Below are 21,018 nucleotides of genomic sequence, written 5' to 3' on the forward strand. Positions count from 1 at the left end.
TTGCGAGAATGTTGCGAGCGCTCCGGGGAGGAGCGGGGATCCGGAGCGCTCGGCGTAACAACATATACCTGGAAGACACGTGGCATATACTCAATCCTGTCATGAAGGATTCCGACTTCTATGTTGCACCTCACAAAATCTACCATAGAATTTGGGAGAATTTTTTGCTATAGGAGAAGTTCACAAAAAGGCAGCTCTCTACAGGTCAAGTCTTTATTAGTGCAAATTTCCACACTAGATAATTTCACAAGAAGTCAAAAGGTGAAAAAGTCAAGTTGCTAAGTAGCTAAACGTTGAATTGGTGAAGACTTCAAGGTTAGCTCATTTTAAATATTATCTCCGCATGGATAGATGCTTCAAACTGACTGACTGCTTCAAAGCATGAGCAATTGTTATTCTTCTGGACCCCATGGTTGGAGTCCAGAGATAAATGCAACAATCCTAATTCACTCCATCCCCTTTTGTTTATTATTTGGCATTTAATGTATTTCTTTTGGCACTTCCTTATGTTATTTACTTACTACAGCTGTTCCTATACTACTGCTATGTCATTCTACAGGTATTTTCCCCTTGAACCTCCTTGTTATTTGCCATGTATTGTACTTTTAATTTGGCATGCATGTTTTTTGTTTCATATGTCTAATTTCAATAAAAAATATATTTGACAAAAAAATGTGGTTAGGTTGCAAAATAGTTAATTTCCAGTATATAAATTGTGCCTGTATAATGTGCTTTGGCCTTGTGTGATTTAGTAGGGTGACCAATGAAAAGTGTGCACTCTAAGTAGGGATATTAATGAATAGCACAGTACCTGGGTAATTTCATATACAAAAAATAATGTTAAAAAAAAAATAATTACATATATATATATATATATATATATATATATATATATATATATATATACACACACACATATATACACATATACACACACACAACAAGTGTGCAACAATATGTGAATATATACTGTATTCAACCTGGTACTAGGGGGAGGGGTTTCATATATGAACTCCTAAAGAATTAGAAACAAACACTAGAAGAATTGGAATCATTTCAAATGAAATAAAAATATTATATTTTATTGGAATATTTAAAAGCAGAAAAAGGGGGAGCAAACTGACAAAGGGGGGGGGGGGGAATAGGACATAAACAATGGCGTCACTACTTCCAGCACATGTAAACATTGGTAAATAATGTGGCAAAGAAGAAATAGGAACACTGTACAGGTTAATAAAATGTGCGCATACAGTACCAACCTCAAACAAAAATCAATAAAGTGCAAAGGTGCAGCAGGAGTGAAGCCACCTCAACGTATTGGCGATATCCTTTGTCCTGGGGGTGGCATCCTCTCAGTGAAAGAGACTATTTAAACCCATATGGCCCAATCAGAAAAACGGACACATAATCAATGCAAACATTATGTACCTGTGTAGTGCCTCAATAAACACCTATCTCCATTGCAGCGCATGGATCACCGACATCCGGACGCCGCCCGTAGTTCCGGGTATCGCGTCAGCTGACCAGTCATGTGACAATCACATGACGGGCAGGGGGAAATGCGAACCCGGAAGACCACGGCGCCGGAGGCCGGCGCATGCGCACGGAGATGGGGACGGCAGAAAATAAATAAAGTTATGAGTTGAAATAAACAATGTTTGCATAATAAATAAATAATAAGAAAAGTGAGAGGTAAATAATGACTAATAATTAAGTGCAAAATGCATTAATACAATTCATTTGAAAAGAACATGTAAAAATTAATTCTATAGTTGAAGTACATATGTATTAGAAAGGATGATTATTAGTGAATTAAATATTATCATATGTGAAGAAATATGTATAAAAAAATTAAAAAGTCATGTCGGTGAGCAAATATATATGTACAGTGGATGACAAACATCATACACTGTACAGTGCAAAAATAACACACATCCCAAAGGTGAATAAAGTGGATAATTGAATGATAAAAAAGCTAAATAAAAAAATATATATATTATAGATATTTAATAAAAAAATGTGAAAAAAATCTATGTTAAGAGTTTATGTACAACAAAATGAATAACCAAGTGAAAAAAGGAGGGGGGAAAGGAAACGGGGAAAGTGGAAGGAGGAGGGGATAGGAGGGGAAGGAAAGGGAAGGAAGGGAAGGGAAAAAAGGGGAAAAAGGGAACGTGGTTGGATTTCATTTCTTGATTTACTTTTCTTTCCTTTACATCTTATTCTTCCTTGAAAAAGATGCTGTAGGGTGTAAGTGTTACTCCTGAAGGGCCAAAAAAATTTAATGTGGGGGGGGGTCCATTGTTCTGGCACTATGGGGGCTTTGTAAACACATATGGCCTTCAATTCTGAACACATTTTCTCTCCAAAAGCCCAATGGTGCTCCTTCTCTTCTGAGTAATGTAGTGCACCAGCAGAGCACTTTACATCCACATATGAGGTATGTTCTTACTCAGAAGAAATGGGGTTACACATACCGGGTTACACGTACGTTGGGGTGGCGTCACTCCTGCGGCACCTTTGCACTTTATTGATTTTTGTTTGAGGTTGGTACTGTATGTGCACTATTGAGATTTCTGTCCTTTTATTAACCTGTACAGTGTTCCTATTTCTTCTTTGCCACATTATTTACCAATGTTTACATGTGCTGGCAGTAGTGACGCCATTGTTTATGTCATATTCCCCCCTTTGTCAGTTTGCTCCCCCTTTTTCTGCTTTTAAATATTCCAATAATATATAATATTTTTATTTCATTTGAAATTACTCCAATTCTTCTAGTGTTTGTTTCTAACTCTAAGAAGGGAATAGGCTTGTAGATGGTTTCTAGGTTCAGGATTACTGGACTTAGATATGAGTTGGTATTATAGTGTACTGCACAAAACAGTAGTGTTCTTTCAGTGAAATGTGGTTATCTCTGAATATGTTTTTTTCCCCACTTTTTATGCATTCAACATGTAGTTAGGGATCTTCTGCAACATGGATAAAACTTTATTGTCAGTTTTAGGGGTTGGTTTTTAACTAACAATTCTGCAGACTCCTAACAGCTGAATTAATGACCCACTAGCTGAGTTTTTCCTTCCTAATCCTTGTTGGGGAGGAAAATAAACAAAGGAGGAAGCTTTTGACTTCATATCCCGTCCTCATATATTGTTGTCATATCCCGACCTCCTATCCCGTCATCATATCCCGACCTCCTATCCCGACCTCCTATCCCATCCTCCTATCCCGTCCTCCTATCCCATCCTCCTATCCCGTCCTCCTTTCCCCTCCTCCTATCCCGTCCTCCTATCCTGTCCTCCTTTGCCGTCCTCATATCTCTACCTCCTTTCCCGTCCTCCTTTCCCGTCCTCCTATCTCGACCTCCTATCCCGTCCTCCTATCTCGTCCTCCTATCCCTTCCTCCTATCCCATCCTTCTATCCCGTCCTCCTATCCCATCCTCCTATCCCGTCCTCCTATCCCGTCCTCCTATCCCGTCCTCCTATTCTGTCCTCCTTTCCTGTCCTCCTATCCCATCCTCCTTTCCCGTCCTCCTTTCCCATCCTCATATCTCGACCTCCTGTCCCATCCTCCTTTCCCGTCCTCCTTTCCCGTCTTCCTTTTCCGTCCTCCTATCCAGTCTATCTATCCTGTCCTCCTATCCCATCCTCCTATCCCATCCTCCTATCCCGACCTTCTATCCCGACCTTCTATCCCGTCCTCCTATCCTGTCCTCCTATCCTGTCCTCCTATCCTGTCCTCCTATCATGACCTCCTGTCCTGCCCTCCTATCTCGACCTCCTATCCGGTCCTCCTATGACGACCTCCTATCCCGTCCTCACATCTCAACCTCCTATCCCTTCCTCCTATCTCGACCTCCTATCCCGTCCTCCTATCCCGTCCTCCTATCCCGACCTCCTATCCCGACCTCCTATCCCATCCTCCTATCCCGTCCTCCTATCCCGTCCTCCTATCTCGACCTCCTATCCCGACCTCCTATCCCGACCTCCTATCCCGTCCTCCTATCCCGTCCTCCTATCCCTTCCTCCTATCCCATCCTCCTATCCCGTCCTCCTATCCTGTCCTCCTATCCCATGCTCCTTTCCCGTCCTCCTTTCCTGTCCTCATATTTCGACCTCCTTTCCCGTCCTCCTTTCCCGTCTTCCTTTCCCGTCTTCCTTTTCCGTCCTCCTATCCAGTCTATCTATCCCGTCCTCCTATCCCATCCTCCTATCCCATCCTCCTATCCCGACCTCCTATCCCGACCTTCTATCCCGTCCTCCTATCCTGTCCTCCTATGCCGTCCTCCTATCGTGTCCTCCTATCACGACCTCCTGTCCTGTCCTCCTATCTCGACCTCCTATCCGGTCCTCCTATGATGACCTCCTATCCCGTCCTCATATCTCGACCTCCTATCCCTTCCTCCTATCTTGACCTCCTATCCCGTCCTCCTATCCCGACCTCCTATCCCGACCTCCTATCCCGACCTCCTATCCCGTCCTCCTATCCCGTCCTCCTATCCCGTCCTCCTATCCCGTCCTCCTATCTCGACCTCCTATCCCGACCTCCTATCCCGACCTCCTATCCTGACCTCCTATCCTGACCTCCTATCCTGACCTCCTATCCTGTCCTCCTATCGCGTCCTCCTATCGCGTCCTCCTATCCCGACCTCCTATCCCGGTCATCCTATCCCAGTCCTCCTATCCCAGTCCTCCTATCCCGTCCTCCTATCCTGACCTCCTATCCCGACCTCCTATGTAGACCTCCTATCCCGACCCGTAATATGTGTACCAGTTATTGAAATATCTCCAGTCTTACGGAAGTTATGTGGGAACATACATTTCCCATTGATTTGCATGGGAACAAAAACACTGACCCTCACAAATGGGGGTAGTTAAGGGTTAAATTAACTATCCAATATTTTAAGTGGACATATCAGTAACATGTGACCAAGTATTATCGAAATATCTCAAGCCGTTTGGAAGTTATGCAGTAACATATATTTCCCATTGACTTGTATGGGACTTTAAACATAAACCCCTCCCCTGGCAAATGGGGGTGAGTAAGGGTTAAATCAGCTATCCTATGTTTGTTGTTGACATATAAAGCCTCTTTCACACTATGAAATAGTTCCGTTTAGGAACTTCCGTCACAAGTTCCGTCCCTATATCTGCGAAACCCGGCCGTTACAAAACCCCTGACGGCCGTGACAAAATCGCATTGCAGTCTATGGGGTTTTGTAACTGCCCGTTTGCACCCGTATATGCCAGTAATTCATTACGGGCGTTATACAGTGACGGGACATTGTGGCGGAAAAGTTACTGCATGCAGTCACTTATTACGTTCCATGAGGGGTGTAGTTTCCAAAATTGGGTCACATGTGGGGGGGGGGGCTTTGTAAACACATGTGGCCTTCAATTCTCAACAAATTTTCTCTCCAAAAGCCCAATGGCGCTCCTTCTCTTCTGAGCATTTTAGTGTACCAGCAGAGCACTTTACATCCACATATGGGGTATGTCCTTACTCAGAAGAAATGGGGTTACACATTTTGGGGGGCTTTTTTTTTTCCTATTTTCCTTGTGAAAATAAATAAATTAGGGTAACACCAGCATTTTAGTGTATTTTCTTTTCATTTTTCCATCCAACTTTAATGAAAATTGTCAAACACCTGTGGGGTGTTAAGGCTCACTATACCCCTTGTCACTTTCCGTGAGGGGTGTATTTTTCAAAATGGGGTCACATGTGGGTATTTATTTTTTTGAGTTTATATCAGAACCGCTGTAAATTCCTGTGCAAATCACCAATTTAGGTCTCAAATTTACATAGTGCGCTCTCACTCCTGATCCCTGTTGTGCGCTCGCAGAGCATTGTACGCCCACATATGGGGTATTTACGTACAAATTTTCGGGGGTCTTTTTTTCCTTTTACCTCTTGTGAAAATGAAATGTATGGGGCAACACCAGCATGTTAGTGTAAACATTTTTTTTTTTTTTACATTAACATGCAAGTGTAGACCCCAGCTTTACCCATTCATAAGGGGTAAAAGGAGAAAAATCCCCCCAAAATGTTTTAGGCAATTTCTCCTGAGTACGGAAATCAATGCCTTGAAATATGACAGGGCTCTGAAGTGAGAGAGCGCCATGCGCATTTGAGGCCTAAATTAGGGATTTGCAAAGGGACGGACCCAGATGCAAAAATTACACTTGCCTCCGATACCATAATTCCCCTACGGCAATGTTTCCCAAACAGGATGCCTCCAGCTGTTGCAAAACTCCCAGGATGCCTGGACAGTCATTGGCTTGGTTTTGCAACAGTTTGGAAACAGTGCCGTACCAGACATTTTTAATTTTATTGTGTGGGGGGGGGGGGGGGGGTAACTGTGTAGGGGTATATGTATATGTAGTGTTTTACTTTTTTATTTTGTGGTGCAGTGTAGTGTTTCTAGGATACATTCACATGGGCGGAGGTTTACAGCGAGTTTCCTGCTGGGAGTTCGAGCTGCAGCTGTTGCAAAACTACAACTCCCAGCATGCCCCTTTGGTTGCCCGTGTATGCTGGGGGTTGTAGTTATGCAATAACTGGAAGCACATTGCTGCAAAACACTGGGAGCTTTTTACTTAACTCAGTGTTTCGCAACCAGTGTGCCTCCAGCTGTTGCAAAACTGCAACTCCCAGCATGTACAGTCTATCAGTCCATGCTGGAAGTTGTTGTTTTCAACAGCTGGAGGCACACTGGTGGTGAAACACTGAGTTAGATAACAAACTCAGTGTTTTGCAACCAGTGTACCTTCAGCTGTTGCAAAACTACTATGCACTACTATGCACTTACAACCAAAGGGCATGCTGGGGTTTGTAGTTTTGTAACAGCTGGAGGCACACTAACTCCCAGCATGCACTTTGGCTGTCCGTGCATGCTGAGGGTTGAAGTTATGCAACAGCTGGATGCACAAAAATGTGCCTCCAGCTGTTGTATAACTACAACCCCCAGCATGCACAAACTTCCAAAGGGCATGCTGGGAGTTATAGTTGGGCCTTCTGCTGTTGCATAACTACAACTCCCAACATGCCATTGTTTGCATGCTGGGAGTTGTTACTTAGCAACAGCAGGAGGCCAGCCTTACTTCCTGTTGCTGAACAGCGAAGATCCTGCCTGCCGCCGCCTCCGCTGCTGGGGCCCCGATCCTGCTGTCGATGCCAGGGATCGGGGGCCCCAGTTTCAGGTACACACTCCCAGCACCCGCTCTCACACTTCGGAACAGGGGCGGAGCGGGTGCCGTTAGTGACACCCCCACAGCAAGCGTCCTGATTCGTCGGCTGATAATGTCCAGTGCCACCTCACTCCTGCTGCTAAAGGTTGATAGGTGCCATCTCGGACAACACCTAGCATTCTTTTTTTCCGGGTCACCGGGGAACCTGATTGACCGGGGGCTTGTCCCCATTTTATCTTCTACATTAAGCTAGATTTTAAAATATAAGTAATTTACAAATCTGTTAATTTTCTGGAACTGGTTGATTTAAAAAAAAAAAGTTTTCCACCAAAGTACCCCTTCAAGCCCAGGATAGAGAAATAGAATGTTAGGGCCCAATCTGAAATGAGGCCAAGTAAAGGGGATACAAGTTTGATCAAAAAGTGTGCTAACAGCCTCAAATTTACATTTTTAGTTAATAGTGTATATCAGTAATGCAACTCAGAACACTCCATGGGAGAGATTTATCAAAACCTGTGCAGAGGAAAACTTGCCCAGTTGCCCATAGCAACCAATCAGATCACTTCTTTCATTTTTCACAGGCCTTCATAAAAATGAAAGAAGCAAGCTGATTGGTTGCTATGGGCAACTGGGCAAGTTTTCCTCTGCACAGGTTTTGATAAATCTCCCCCTATATCTCCAGTACACATGTGCCTTAGCGTTTGCCCAGTTCTGCTGCAATCTTTACTTTTGAATGTTTTGCATTTGACATAGCAGCGTGCACACTTATCTTCATTGTATTAATAGGGGTGCTGACTATTTTTGTTTTTTGCATGGTTTCAAAGTAGGTCCTAAAAGATTCTGAAGTGGCCTTTACAATCACCTGATCCTTAGAAAATATTTGATGAAATTTATAGAAGGCATTGATATTGGTGATCTTAGAGAATATGAATGTGACTGATAATGGTGATCTTAGAGGATATGAATGTGAATGAAATAATCATGAGTCTATATTCTCTAGGGTCTATAGGGTCTAATGTTTAATTTTACTATAAAGTACAGAAGACAGAAATCTCATTCTAGTTTCAGATGAGCGCTGTGTTCAGGTTAAAGACAAGAAACTGATTTGACTTTTCTCCATTTGATGCAGTTTATTGCACATGTGCGCCACCATTCCATTCATTTTCTATGGGACCTGCTGGAGTTTCAGCTGTCTACATGGCTAACATAAATAATTAATAGAGAGGGGTGCACGTGAGTAATCTGCTTCTCCATTCATGGCAATCATGTGATTGGGGTCTTACACATTCAGATCTCTATGATGACCCCTGGATGTTATAGGTTGATCCAGGTGTTGGTACTGTGAAGAATGAGACCAGCACCAGCAGAAAAAACATATGTAAATGTATTTTATGCAAAGAAGTTGTCCAACACGACAACGATCATTCAATGCCTCTGCTGTATTAAAGAACAATATACTCCTAACGTGTTAAACACAGAATGCGCTTAGTCATTTCCCATGACTAAGGGCATTCTGCATGAAACACGTTAAAAGTGTTTACCTATTTGTATGTTACTTGGCAAGAATATTGTTCCTTAATAATGCAAAGCAATTGAATGATTGCTGTTGTGCTGACAACTTTTTTGCTGTGAATACTGATTGCCTGGGGACGAGGCCGTCAGGATCCGTGCAAGAGCATGATATACAGGAAGGGGTGAGCTGTAGCACTGGAGAAGTCTTAAATGTATTTTATGTATTGTAAAAAGCCAAGCAAATCCCACCATAAATCTCCAGTGGATAGTCCTGAAGAGGTTAAAAGATTGGATCACTGATCACATGTAGTTCACATGAGCATCTGCTGGGACACTGTGTAACCTCTTGCGGCACTGAAGACAATTTGTCTGGAAGGCTCAGCTGGAAAAGTGTGACATACTCCAAAAACATTTCTGAAAATGTCTTTTCTACACAATAAGCCTCTTTATTGATACATAGTTCACAACACAGATTTTTCCTCTGATACTTAAACAGTTGCCAATTGTTTGGGTCCTAAAATGGAATTTACTATTCAAAGTACATTTATTTCAACAGAAGAAATTGCTTTAGGGGGCAGTTCACTGAAAAAGGAATGTTTAAAACTGCATATATGACATAACACATTCAGCCTTTAAAATTTGAACAAAATGAACAACTAAAACTTGTAAATCTTAAAATTTTGACACTCAAACGGGCACCCTAGAGAGTATATTTTATATACTCATATATTTATACATTTGTTTCAATAAAATAATGAATACTCAGTACATATTGGTATGTATGAGAATTATTATTAGAAAGACTATAAAAAAGAGACAAGAAAAATAAGAAAGACTAAGAAATAAGAAAGACAAGAAAAATAAAGTACAAAGTAATTGTTTTGGCACTTGATGACAATAAATTATAACAGTCCTACAACCAGGTAAGGGAAATAAAATGATTATCGGAGGTGATTTCTAAGGTAAGGTGTGAAGGCCTAGCAAGACTGTCCACAGAGTTATAGTGTGGCAATAATCACAGGATCAGCAGCTTAGGGGTTCTCATATAAGGTAAGGATTTTAGTTACATTTCACTAACACTTAATGGGGATCATTTACTAATATGATCACACGACCAATGCGACACAATCTGCTGCAGTGTGTGACCAAAAAAAACTGAAAAAGCCGACATACCCGTCAATTTTCAAAAAACACAGCAAATTTACTAATGTTCAGACTTAAATTGAGGTGAATTTGAGCTCTGAAAAACCTGACAGCTCAGAGCAATTGTAAAGAAAAAAAAAAAAAAAAAACACCGGGAAAGGCAACAAATTGATAAATCCCATGGAAAAAAAACTGTCTAGAAAAAAACCCACAGAAAAAACTACACTACACTCTTAGTAAATGAGACCCATCTTCTCTGTGTTCTTGTTATGTGGGGAGGTTCTCCTCATCCCAAGACATTGTGCTGCCCGGGTCCAAAAGGGAAATGTTGTTTTTCATATGTATGCATGTGAGCCAGGCATACAAATGAAAGCAGCGTTAGCCTGTCTGGGGATCCAAGACAAGTGTCCTGGATCCCAAGTAGCGGCGGCGGCGGGCGGCAGGCCCTTTACCCGGTCGGGCCCTCGGATCATAAATTGAACTGGCCGGTTAGTTCGCTCCCACCTGCCTGTTAAAAATCTTGCATTTTGCTGCCCCTACCCCATTTTGCAGCCCTGTTCAAATTACTTAATGCACATCTTGTTATTATTTTCTTATTTTCCCCTAGAATGCCTAGTAAAATAACAAAAACTTGAACTCACCCCCTCTCCATTCCCTCATAGCTCCAGAATCAGCACACCCCATCTCAGGCCAGTCATTGGCTTAAGCAGACTGCTGACAGTCTGCTTAAGCAGAAGCCATAGGCATGACAATGCCATGCGCCAATCACTGGCCAAAGCTGGACAACAGTCTGCAAAAAGGGTGCCCTGATATCAAAGATATGAAGGAGAGGAGGAAGGTAAATAAAATATTTTGGTATTTTATTAGGCAGGCTGGAAACAAAAATAAAATAAAAAATCCACCAGACAACCCCTTTTTAGTGGAACATAGTATAGTTACATAGTTACATAGTTAGTATGGTTGAAAAAAGACATACGTCCATCAAGTCCAACCAGGGAATTGAAGGGAAGGGTGTAAGGGGATAAGGGAAAGGGATGTCGTTTTATAATTCTGCATAAGCATTAATGTTATTTTGTTCCAGGAATGTATCTAACCCTGTTTTAAAGCTGTTAATTGTTCCTGCTGTGACCAGTTCCTGAGGTAGAACTTTCCATAAATTCACAGTCCTCACGGTAAAGAAGGTGTGTCGCCCCTTTAGACTAAACCTTTTCTTCTCCAGACGGAGGGAGTGCCCCCTCGTCCTTTGGGGGGGTTTAACCTGGAACAGTTTTTCTCCCAATTTTTTGTATGGGCCATTTATATACTTATATACGTTTATCATATCCCCCCTTAAACGTCTCTTCTCAAGACTAAATAATTGTAACTCCTTTAATCGCTCCTCATAGCTAAGATGTTCCATGCCCCATATTAGTTTAGTCGCGCGTCTCTGCACCCTTTCCAACTCCGCAGTGTCCCTTTTATGAACAGGCGACCAAAACTGAACAGCATATTCCAGGTGAGGCCGTACCAATGCTTTATAAAGGGGGAGTATTATGTCCCTGTCCCTCGAGTCCATGCCTCTTTTTATACATGACAATATCCTGCCGGCTTTGGAAGCAGCAGCCTGACATTGCATGCTATTCTGTAGTCTGTGATCTACAAGTACACCCAGATCCTTCTCTACCAGTGACTCTGCCAGTTTAATCCCCCCTAAGACATACGATGCATGCATGTTCTTAGTACCCAGATGCATAACTTTACATTTATCCACATTGAACCTCATTTGCCAAGTGGATGTCCAGACACTTAGTCTATCCAAGTCGTCTTGTAACTTATGCACATCCTCTATAGACTGTACCGTGCTACAAAGCTTGGTGTCATCTGCAAAGATAGAAACAGAGCTGTTAATACCATCCTCTATATCATTGATAAATAAATTAAACAGCAGCGGGCCCAGTACTGAACCTTGGGGTACACCACTAATAACCGGGGACCAATCAGAGTACGAATCATTGACCACCACTCTCTGGGTACGATCCATGAGCCAGTGTTCAATCCAGTTACAAACTAAAGTTTCCAAGCCCAAGGACCTTAACTTACCTGTCAGACGTCTGTGAGGGACAGTATCAAACGCTTTGGCAAAATCCAGAAACACTATATCCACAGCCATTCCTCTGTCAAGGCTTCTACTCACCTCTTCATAAAAGCAAATTAGATTGGTTTGACAACTTCTATCCTTAGTAAACCCATGCTGGCTATCACTTATAATACTATTATCCCCTATGTATTCCTGTATGTAATCCCTTATAAGTCCTTCAAACAATTTACCCACAATGCACGTTAGACTTACCGGTCTATAATTGCCTGGCGAAGACCTAGAGCCCTTCTTAAAGATTGGTACCACATTCGCCTTGCGCCAGTCCCTTGGCACAATACCAGACACCAGAGAATTTCTAAATATCATGAACAAGGGTACAGATATTACTGAACTTACCTCTCTAAGAACCCTTGGGTGTAGTCCATCCGGCCCTGGAGATTTGCTTACATTTACTTTACTTAACTTACCTTGTACCATCTCTACATTAAGCCAGTTCAGTACATTATATGATGTGTTACCAGCACTGACCTGGCCAATGTCAGCTCCTTTTTCCACAGTGTATACAGAACTAAAGAACCCATTCAGTAACTCTGCCTTCTCTTGATCGCCCGTGACAACCTCCCCATTATCATTATTAAGGGGTCCTACATGCTCTGTCCTTGTTTTTTTTGTATTTCTATATCTAAAAAAATATTTAGGATTAGTTTTGCTTTCTTTGGCCACCTGTCTCTCATTTTGAATTTTTGCTGTTTTAATTACATTTTTACAGATTTTATTAAGCTCATTGTACTGTTTAAATGTTATAGCTGACCCATCAGATTTGAATTTTTTGAAGGCTATTTTTTTGTTGTTTATTGCTCTTTTAACCTCATTTGTCAGTCATGTAGGATTTAGTTTTATTCGTTTATATTTGTTCCCCTTTGGTATATATTTAGCTGTATAGTTATTTAGAGTTGATTTAAAGATGTCCCATTTACCTTCTGTATCAGTATTTGAGAACACCTCCCCCCAGTCTATGTCCTGTAGTGCAGCTCTCAGCCCAGGGAAATTTGCCTTTTTAAAGTTATATGTTTTTGCTTTCCCCGTCTGTCTTTGTTTTCTACATTTTAAGTCAAAAGTAACTATATTGTGGTCGCTATTACCAAGGTTTTCCCTGCACAGTTACATTACCAATCAGCTCTGCGTTGTTGGAAATGATCAGATCCAACAAGGCATCACTTCTTGTTGGGTCCTCCACAAACTGGCCCATAAAATTATCCTGCAATAAATTTAGGAATTTTCTCCCCTTTGTAGTTTTAGCCAGCCCCCGACCCCAATCTATATCTGGATAGTTAAAATCTCCCATTATTAGTGACCAGCAAATGTGTCAAGACCTTTCGGGTCTTCTTCAAGAAAATTAGGTCAGCCTATTTTGCATTTGAATTACATCAATTACTACCGTCTGATTCATTTTCAGGATTACAATGTACAACACCTTCAAGACGTTTTAATTAAAGAAGCAAATAAAGAGTCAATATGGTCCTTTGACCCCTTGGATACTTTCAGTAGAAATTTAGTTGGATTTAGGCCTGGAGCATGGCATGATTACCAGGAAGGAACAGTTCATTCAACAGGTAAAGACACCATGCACTGTGACTTTTTATATAGAGTAACAAAGAGTTGGACACCTTTCTGTTCGATTATTGGATTTTGTCCTACATCATAATTTATTTATTTTTTTATCACAATTTGCATGTCTCTGCAGCCGCAATGGATGCATATTTGGCTTCATTCTACACCAACCTCTTTTTGAAGTGTCCCTTGCCAAGCCAGTATTGGTGTCTAGGTAAGCACCAAACCTCTTCCGAAGAGTAATTTCCAAAAGTCTACCCAAGATGTGCAGAGGCATTACATTTTAGGTATTACCCCTGTGTGGGGGCTGTAACATTGGTTCAACCATGATGTCTACTTAAGTCTTTATCAATCCAAAAGACAACAAACCATATCAGATTTAGAAGTACATTGACTATAAGACCTCTCATGTAATATAAGTGCTGATTTGCCCTATGGAAAAGAGCACCCTGGCTAAAAGAGACATTCGGTATAAGTGATCATTTACTTCGGTGGCATGACATTTTCTACAGTATCATACAGAAAACCCTACTAGACTGAGAGACATAGGACTACAAAAAATATCTTCACACATTAGGACAGGTGCATCACCTGTCAGTTCACCCTTTGCATGCTGTGATCACCATTGATTGCAGCATGCAGGAGGTTAAATTGCGAGAAATGACTAAGTCTGATGCAGCCATCACCCTCCACATAAAGTGCATTATATATACCTAACACATATTGATAAAGTGCATCCGTGCATATTGCGTTTAAGAAACATCAATGCTTCACACCACTTCACAGTGTTCCGCATATTAAATTTTAGAATAAAATGACAGTGCTAGTGACAGTAAAACAACATGAGAGAGGCAAATCATACTTATATCATACTCATGATTTGCTGCTCTCATGTTGTTTTACTGTCACTAGCACTGTCATTTTATTCTAACATATGCGGAACACTGTGAAGTGGTGTGAAGCATTGATGTTTCTTAAACGCAATATGCACGGATGCACTTTATCAATATGTGTTATTGATATATTTTTGATACTGTAACCACTGAAATCACATTGTTAAACAATTATGTTTATGCACACCTTTGTATAAATATCCTGTTAGCCACACTGGTTGTTAGAGCTTGAGAAAGACTGCAATTGGGCAGTTGAAACTAGAAATGAGCGAATCGAACTTGGCGAACCCAAATTCGTTACGAATTTCATGAAAAATTCAATTTGCAACGAATATCGCCGCGATTCTATCGCACGAATCGCTTCATTAAACTCCATTTTACAGCGTTCCAGGCTATTGGAGACCTAAGATGGCGGATCCACATGTGAGTACATGGGGCAGGGGATTATGGAAGGGCGGGAAACAGCGGCGGGAATGAAGGTAGGCGGGCTGACCCTGAACCACATGTGAGATGCAGCCTATCAGTGTTCACTGACCCCTGTGATGTCACAGCCTCTATATAATCGGCAGCCATCTTGCCTCTCTTCATTTCATCTATGCACTCAGATGGAGAGGACGGGACTGTGTGTGTGTGTTAATAGCTCATACCACAGCGTTACACTGAAACTGCTAGTCACATCAGCATTAGGGAAAGGCAGGAGTGCAGAGTGCTGTGCTGTTACTCTGAGAAGGATCATTGATAGCTAAACCTCCTATTCACGTTATTGAGCATTGCAGCAGAGAGGGGCAGATAGCTGTCAGCTGCCTCATACAGATCTCCAAGCTGCCTGAACTTTCTGAAGCATCTTATCTCCTCATTTTTTCAGCTCTATTGAGTTTATTTTTGCTCCACAAATCTTCTGCTGCTCAGAATTGTGTGACAGAGTGCAATTTAGGGTTTAATCCCTAGATTTATTTATTATTTTTTTTTTGGTTCTGCACTGTTGGATCCTGCTGCTGTTCAGAAATAAGACATATTAGTGTGGACTTTAGTGCCTTTTTACTATTTTTCACCTGTTACTCTGTCTCTGTGCTAAATTCAGTGTTATACCACACGTTATACACCTGCCGGTGTATTAAAGAAAAAAAAGGGTTTCCTGTGTAAAAATACGCTTAACAGTGGCCTTATCATTGCAAAGGGCCTACATACAAGCAAAAAGTGTACCACATACCACCTTTTTTTCTGTCTCTGTGCCAAATTAAATGTTATACCACACGTTATACACCTGCCAGTGTATTAAAGAAAAAAAAAGGTTTTCCTGCGTAAAAATACGCTTAACAGTGCCCTTATCATTGCAAAGGGCCTAAATACAAGCAAATAGTGTACCATATACCACCTTTTTTTCTGTCTCTGTGCTAAATTCAGTGTTATACCACACGTTATACACCTGCCGATGTATTAAAGAAATTTTTTTTCCCTGAGTACAAATACACTTAACAGTGGCCTTATCATTGCAAAGGGCCTAAATACAAGCAAATAGCGTACCATATACTACCTTTTTTTCTGTCTCTGCGCTAAATTAAATGTTATACCACACGTTATACACCTGCCAGTGTATTAAAGAAAAAAAGTTTTTCCTGAGTACAAATACGCTTTTTCAGTGGCCTTATCATTGCAAAGGGCCTACATACAAGCAAATAGCGTACCATATACCACCTTTTTTTCTGTCTCTGTGCTAAATTCAGTGTTATACCACATGTTATACACCTGCCGGTGTATTAAAGATTTTTTTTTTCCTGTGTAAAAATACGCTTAACAGTGGCCTTATCATTGCAAAGGGCCTAAATACAAGCAAATAGCGTACTATATACTACCTTTTTTTCTGTCTCTGTGCTATATTAAGTGTTATACCACACGTTATACACCTGCCGGTGTATTAAAGGAAAAAAAGTTTTTCCTGAGTACAAATACGCTTTTTCAGTGGCCTTATCATTGCAAAGGGCCTACATACAAGCAAATAGCGTACCATATACCACCTTTTTTTCTGTCTCTGTGCTAAATTCAGTGTTATACCACTCGTTATACACCTGCCGGTGAATTAAAGAAAAAAAGTTTTTCCTGAGTACAAATACGCTTTTTCAGTGGCATTATCATTGCAAAGGGCCTAAATACAAGCAAATAGCATACCATATACCACCTTTTTTTCTGTCTCTGTGCTAAATTCGCTGTTATACCACACGTTATACACCTGCCAGTGTATTAAAGAAAAAAAAGTTTTTCCTGAGTACAAATACTCTTTTTAAGTGGCCTTATCATTGCAAAGGGCCTACATAAAAGCAAATAGCGTACCATATACCACCTTTTTTTCTGTCTCTGTGCTAAATGAAGTGTTATACCACACGTTATACAACTGCCAGTGTATTAAAGAAAAAAAGTTTTTCCTGAGTACAAATACGCTTTTTCAGTGGCCTTATCATTGCAAAGGGCTTACATACAAGCAAATAGCATACCATATACCTCTTTTTTTCTGTCTCTGTGCTAAATTAAGTGTTATACCACACGTTATACACCTGCTGGTGTATTAAAGAAAAAAAAAGGTTTTCCTGCGTAAAAATACGCTTAACAGTGGCCTTATCATTGCAAAGGGCCTAAATTCAAGCAAATAGCATACCATATACCACCTTTTTTTCTGTCTCTGTGCTAAATTCAGTGTTATACTACACGTTATACACCTGCCGGTGTATTAAAGAAACATTTTTTTTTTCCTGAGTACAAATACGCTTAACCTCTTTAGGACATAGGGCGTATGGATACGCCCTGCATTCCGAGTCCTTAAGGACCGAGGGCGTATCCATACGCCCGCGGGAATTCCGGTCCCCACCGCTAGCCGGTTGGGGATCGGAGCCGGATGCCTGCTGAAATCGTTCAGCAGGCATCCCGACATATCGCCCAGGGGGGTCACTATGCCCCCCCATGTCGGCGATGGCCGCAGATCGCTGGACAATTCAGTCCAGCGATCTGCGGCAATTCCGGGTCAATCGGGTCTCCAGTGACCCGGAATTACTGGCTGATCGGGGCCGTCAGAGACAGCCATAGCCTGCAGGGGTGAGGTGGCACTGGTGCCACCTCACGATCACCCTGATTTGTCGGCCGGATTACTGGCCAACCAATCAGGGCGCCTGCTGCGGGTGTCACTCCCGCATCCCGCTCCGCCCCTCTTCCGGAGGACGTGAGCGGGTGCGGGAAGTGCACCCCGGGTGCTGGGGACCCCGATCCCCGGCGTCAATGTTGGGATCGGGGCCCCAGGAGCAGCGGAGGCGGCGACGACGAGGGACTGACCTGTGTGCCGGGAGCAGCAGGAGGTGAGTGACAGCCTCCTGCTGTTGCTTAGCAACAGCTCCCAGCATGCAAAAAGGGCATGCTGGGAGCTGTAGTTATGCAACAGCAGGAGGCAGACCACCACAACTCCCTGCATTCCCTTATGGGCATGCTGGGACTTATGGTTTTGCAACAACTGGAGGCACATTTTTTTCTATGGAAAAGTGTACCTTCAGCTGTGTACAACTCCCAGCTTGCACAAACAGCTAAAGTGCATGCTGGGAGTTGTAGTGGTACATCTGCTGGTTGCATAGCTACAACTCCCAGCATGCCCGTTGGCTGTCAGTGACTGCTGAGAGTTGTAGTTTTTCAACAGCTGAAGGCACACTGGTTGTGAAACTCAGAGTTTTTTTTTTTTACCTAACTCAGTGTTTCACGACCGGTGTGCCTCCAGCTGTTTCAAACTACAACTCTCAGCAGTCACCGTACACCATGCACCGTACATGCTTGGAGTTGTAGTTTTGCAACAGCTGGAGGCACACTGGTTGTGAAACAATGAGTTAAGTCACAAACTCAGTGATACATAACCAGTGTGCCTACAGCTGTTGCAAAACTAAAACTCTCAGCATGTACAGTCTGTCAGCGCATGCTGGGAGTTGTAGTTTTGCAACAGCTGGATGTTCCCCCCTCCCCAATGTGAACGTACAGGGTACACTCACATGGACGGAGGTTTACAGCAAGTATCTGGCTGCAAGTTTGAGCTGCGGCAAATTTTCTGCCGCAGCTCTAGCTGCCAGCGAGAAACTACTGTGAACCCCCGCTCGTGTGACTGTACCCTAAAAACACTACACTACACTAACACAAAATAAAATAAAAAGTAAAAAACACTACATATACACATACCCCTACACAGCAAATCTCCCCTCCCCAATAAAAATGAAAGCGTCTGGTACGCCACTGTTTCCAAAACGGAGCCTCCAGCTGTTGCAAAACAACAACTCCCAGTATTGTCGGACAGCCGTTGACTGTCCAGGCATGCTGGGAGTTTTGCAACAGCTGGAGGCACCCTGTTTGGGAATCACTGGCGTAGAATTCCCCTATGTCCACCCCCTATGCAAGTCCCTAATTTAGGCCTCAAATGCGCATGGTGCTCTCACTTTGGAGCCCTGTCGTATTTCAAGGCAACAGTTTAGGGTCACATATGGGGTATCACCGTACTCGGGAGAAATTGTGTTACAAATTTTGGGGGGTAATTTCTGCTTTTACCCTTTTTAAAAATGTAAATTTTTTTACATATGCAAAAGTCGTGAAATACCTGTGGGGTATAAAGGTTCACTTAACTCCTTGTTACGTTCCACGAGGGGTCTAGTTTCCAAAATGGTATGCCATGTGGGTTTTTTTTTGCTGTCCTGGCACCATAGGGGCTTCCTAAATGCGGCATGCCCCCAGAGCAAAATTTGCTTCCAAAAAGCCAAATGTGACTCCTTCTCTTCTGAGATCTGTAGTGCGCCAGCAGAGCACTTTTCGCCCCCATATGGGGTGTTTTCTGAATCGGGAAAAATTGGACTTCAAATTTTTAGGGGTATTTTCTGCTATTACCCTTTTTAAAAATGTAATTTTTTTGGGAAAACAAGCATTTTAGGTAAAAATTTAAATTTTTTTTTTACATTTGCAAAAGTCGTGAAACACCTGTGGGGTATAAAGGCTCACTTTATCCCATGTTACATTCCCCGAGGGGTCTAGTTTCCAAAATGGTATGCCATGTGTTTTTCTTTTTGCTGTTCTGGCACCATAAGGGCTTCCTAAATGCAGCATGCCCCCCCAAAAACCATTTCAGAAAAACGTACTCTTCAAAATCCCCTTGTCGCTCCTTCCCTTCTGAGCCCTCTACTGCGCCCGCCGAACACTTTACATAGACATATGAGGTATGTGTTTACTCGAGAGAAATTGGGCTACAAATATAAGTATACATTTTCTCCTTTTACCCCTTGTAAAAATTCAAAAATTGGGTCTACAAGAACATGCGAGTGTAAAAAATGAAGATTGTGAATTTTCTCCTTCACTTTGCTGCTATTCTTGTGAAACACCTAAATGGTTAAAATGCTGACTGAATGTCATTTTGAATACTTTGGGGGTGCAGTTTTTATAATGGGGTCATTTGTGGGGTATTTCTAAGAGGAAGACCCTTCAAATCCACTTCAAACCTGAACTGGTCCCTGAAAAATTGTGATTTTGGAAATTTTGTGAAAAATTGGAAAATTGCTGCTAAACTTTGAAGCCCTCTGGTGTCTTCCAAAAGTAAAAACACGTCAATTTTATGATGCAAACATAAAGTGGACATATTGTATATGTGAATTAAAAAAAAATTCTTTGGAATATCCATTTTTCTTACAAGTAGAGAGCTTCAAAGTTAGAAAAAAGCAAAATGTTCAAATTTTTCATCAAATTTTGGGATTTTTCACCAAGAAAGGATGCACGTTACCAAAAAATGTTACCACTATGTTAAAGTAGAATATCTCACGAAAATACTATCTCGGAATCAGAATGATAACTAAAAGCATTCCAGAGTTATTAATGTTTAAAATGACAGTGGTCATATGTGCAAAAAATGGCCGGGTTCTAAGGTGTTAAATGGCTGGGTCCTTAAGGGGTTAATCCAGTAGACCCCAGTCTTGCATGATGCTTCTATTGGCTGACTGAACAGGAATAACATGGTGTCAATAATGTGACCTGGCATTCAGTTAGCAGCATGGTTACATGACATACATTTGTTGGGTCAACACACAGGACACATTCTTTACTTAATTAGAAATAATAGTGGAAAACAGATTTTATTGTGGTGATTAAAACTACCTAACTTGTTCAAATATACTTATATGTTACTTACTGTGGCCATCACTGGGTCCCCATGGCTGCCACTTTCTAGTCACAACTGGAGACCCCTGATCAGTCTGATCAATGGGTACATGTGAGCAGCAACATAACTCAATCTCCTCCTGTTTCCCTGCTGTTAAGTCCTGTAATTAATTACTGTTGATAATTAGTACGATCTGACAGTATTAGCTTCTATCTTTTACTGGTCAAACAAAATGGAGTCCAAAGAGTTTTTTACATGAGACAAACAAGACAAACATAACTAACATTGTTTCACTTCAGAACCTCTTGGCTACAGAGCCATCTAGTGACACCAGACATACATAACAGACAATACATAACACTATCCTCTTCCAAAGACTGCTTGTTACAGTCTTTATGGCATATGTGTCACAAGTGTCACACAATTCTACCATGGCTCGGAT

The 21,018-nt window shown here is 41.8% G+C and overlaps 1 protein-coding gene across 1 annotated transcript in view; it reads left to right on the forward strand.

The window, feature by feature from the left end:
• Window positions 1–7,094: 7,094 nt before the first annotated feature.
• The window catches only part of LOC130360665 (probable cation-transporting ATPase 13A4), a 73,035-nt gene continuing 59,111 nt past the window's right edge, over window positions 7,095–21,018 (forward strand). The window contains exons 1-3 of the mRNA XM_056563211.1: window positions 7,095–7,198; window positions 13,375–13,531; window positions 13,663–13,743. Of these exons, the coding sequence (XP_056419186.1) occupies window positions 13,668–13,743 (76 nt within the window). The 5' untranslated portion in view covers window positions 7,095–7,198; window positions 13,375–13,531; window positions 13,663–13,667. The remainder of the gene's footprint in view (window positions 7,199–13,374; window positions 13,532–13,662; window positions 13,744–21,018) is intronic.

The sequence above is a fragment of the Hyla sarda genome, chromosome 3 (assembly GCF_029499605.1).
Source record: "Hyla sarda isolate aHylSar1 chromosome 3, aHylSar1.hap1, whole genome shotgun sequence".
In the NCBI taxonomy this organism is placed as follows: Eukaryota; Metazoa; Chordata; class Amphibia; order Anura; family Hylidae; genus Hyla; species Hyla sarda.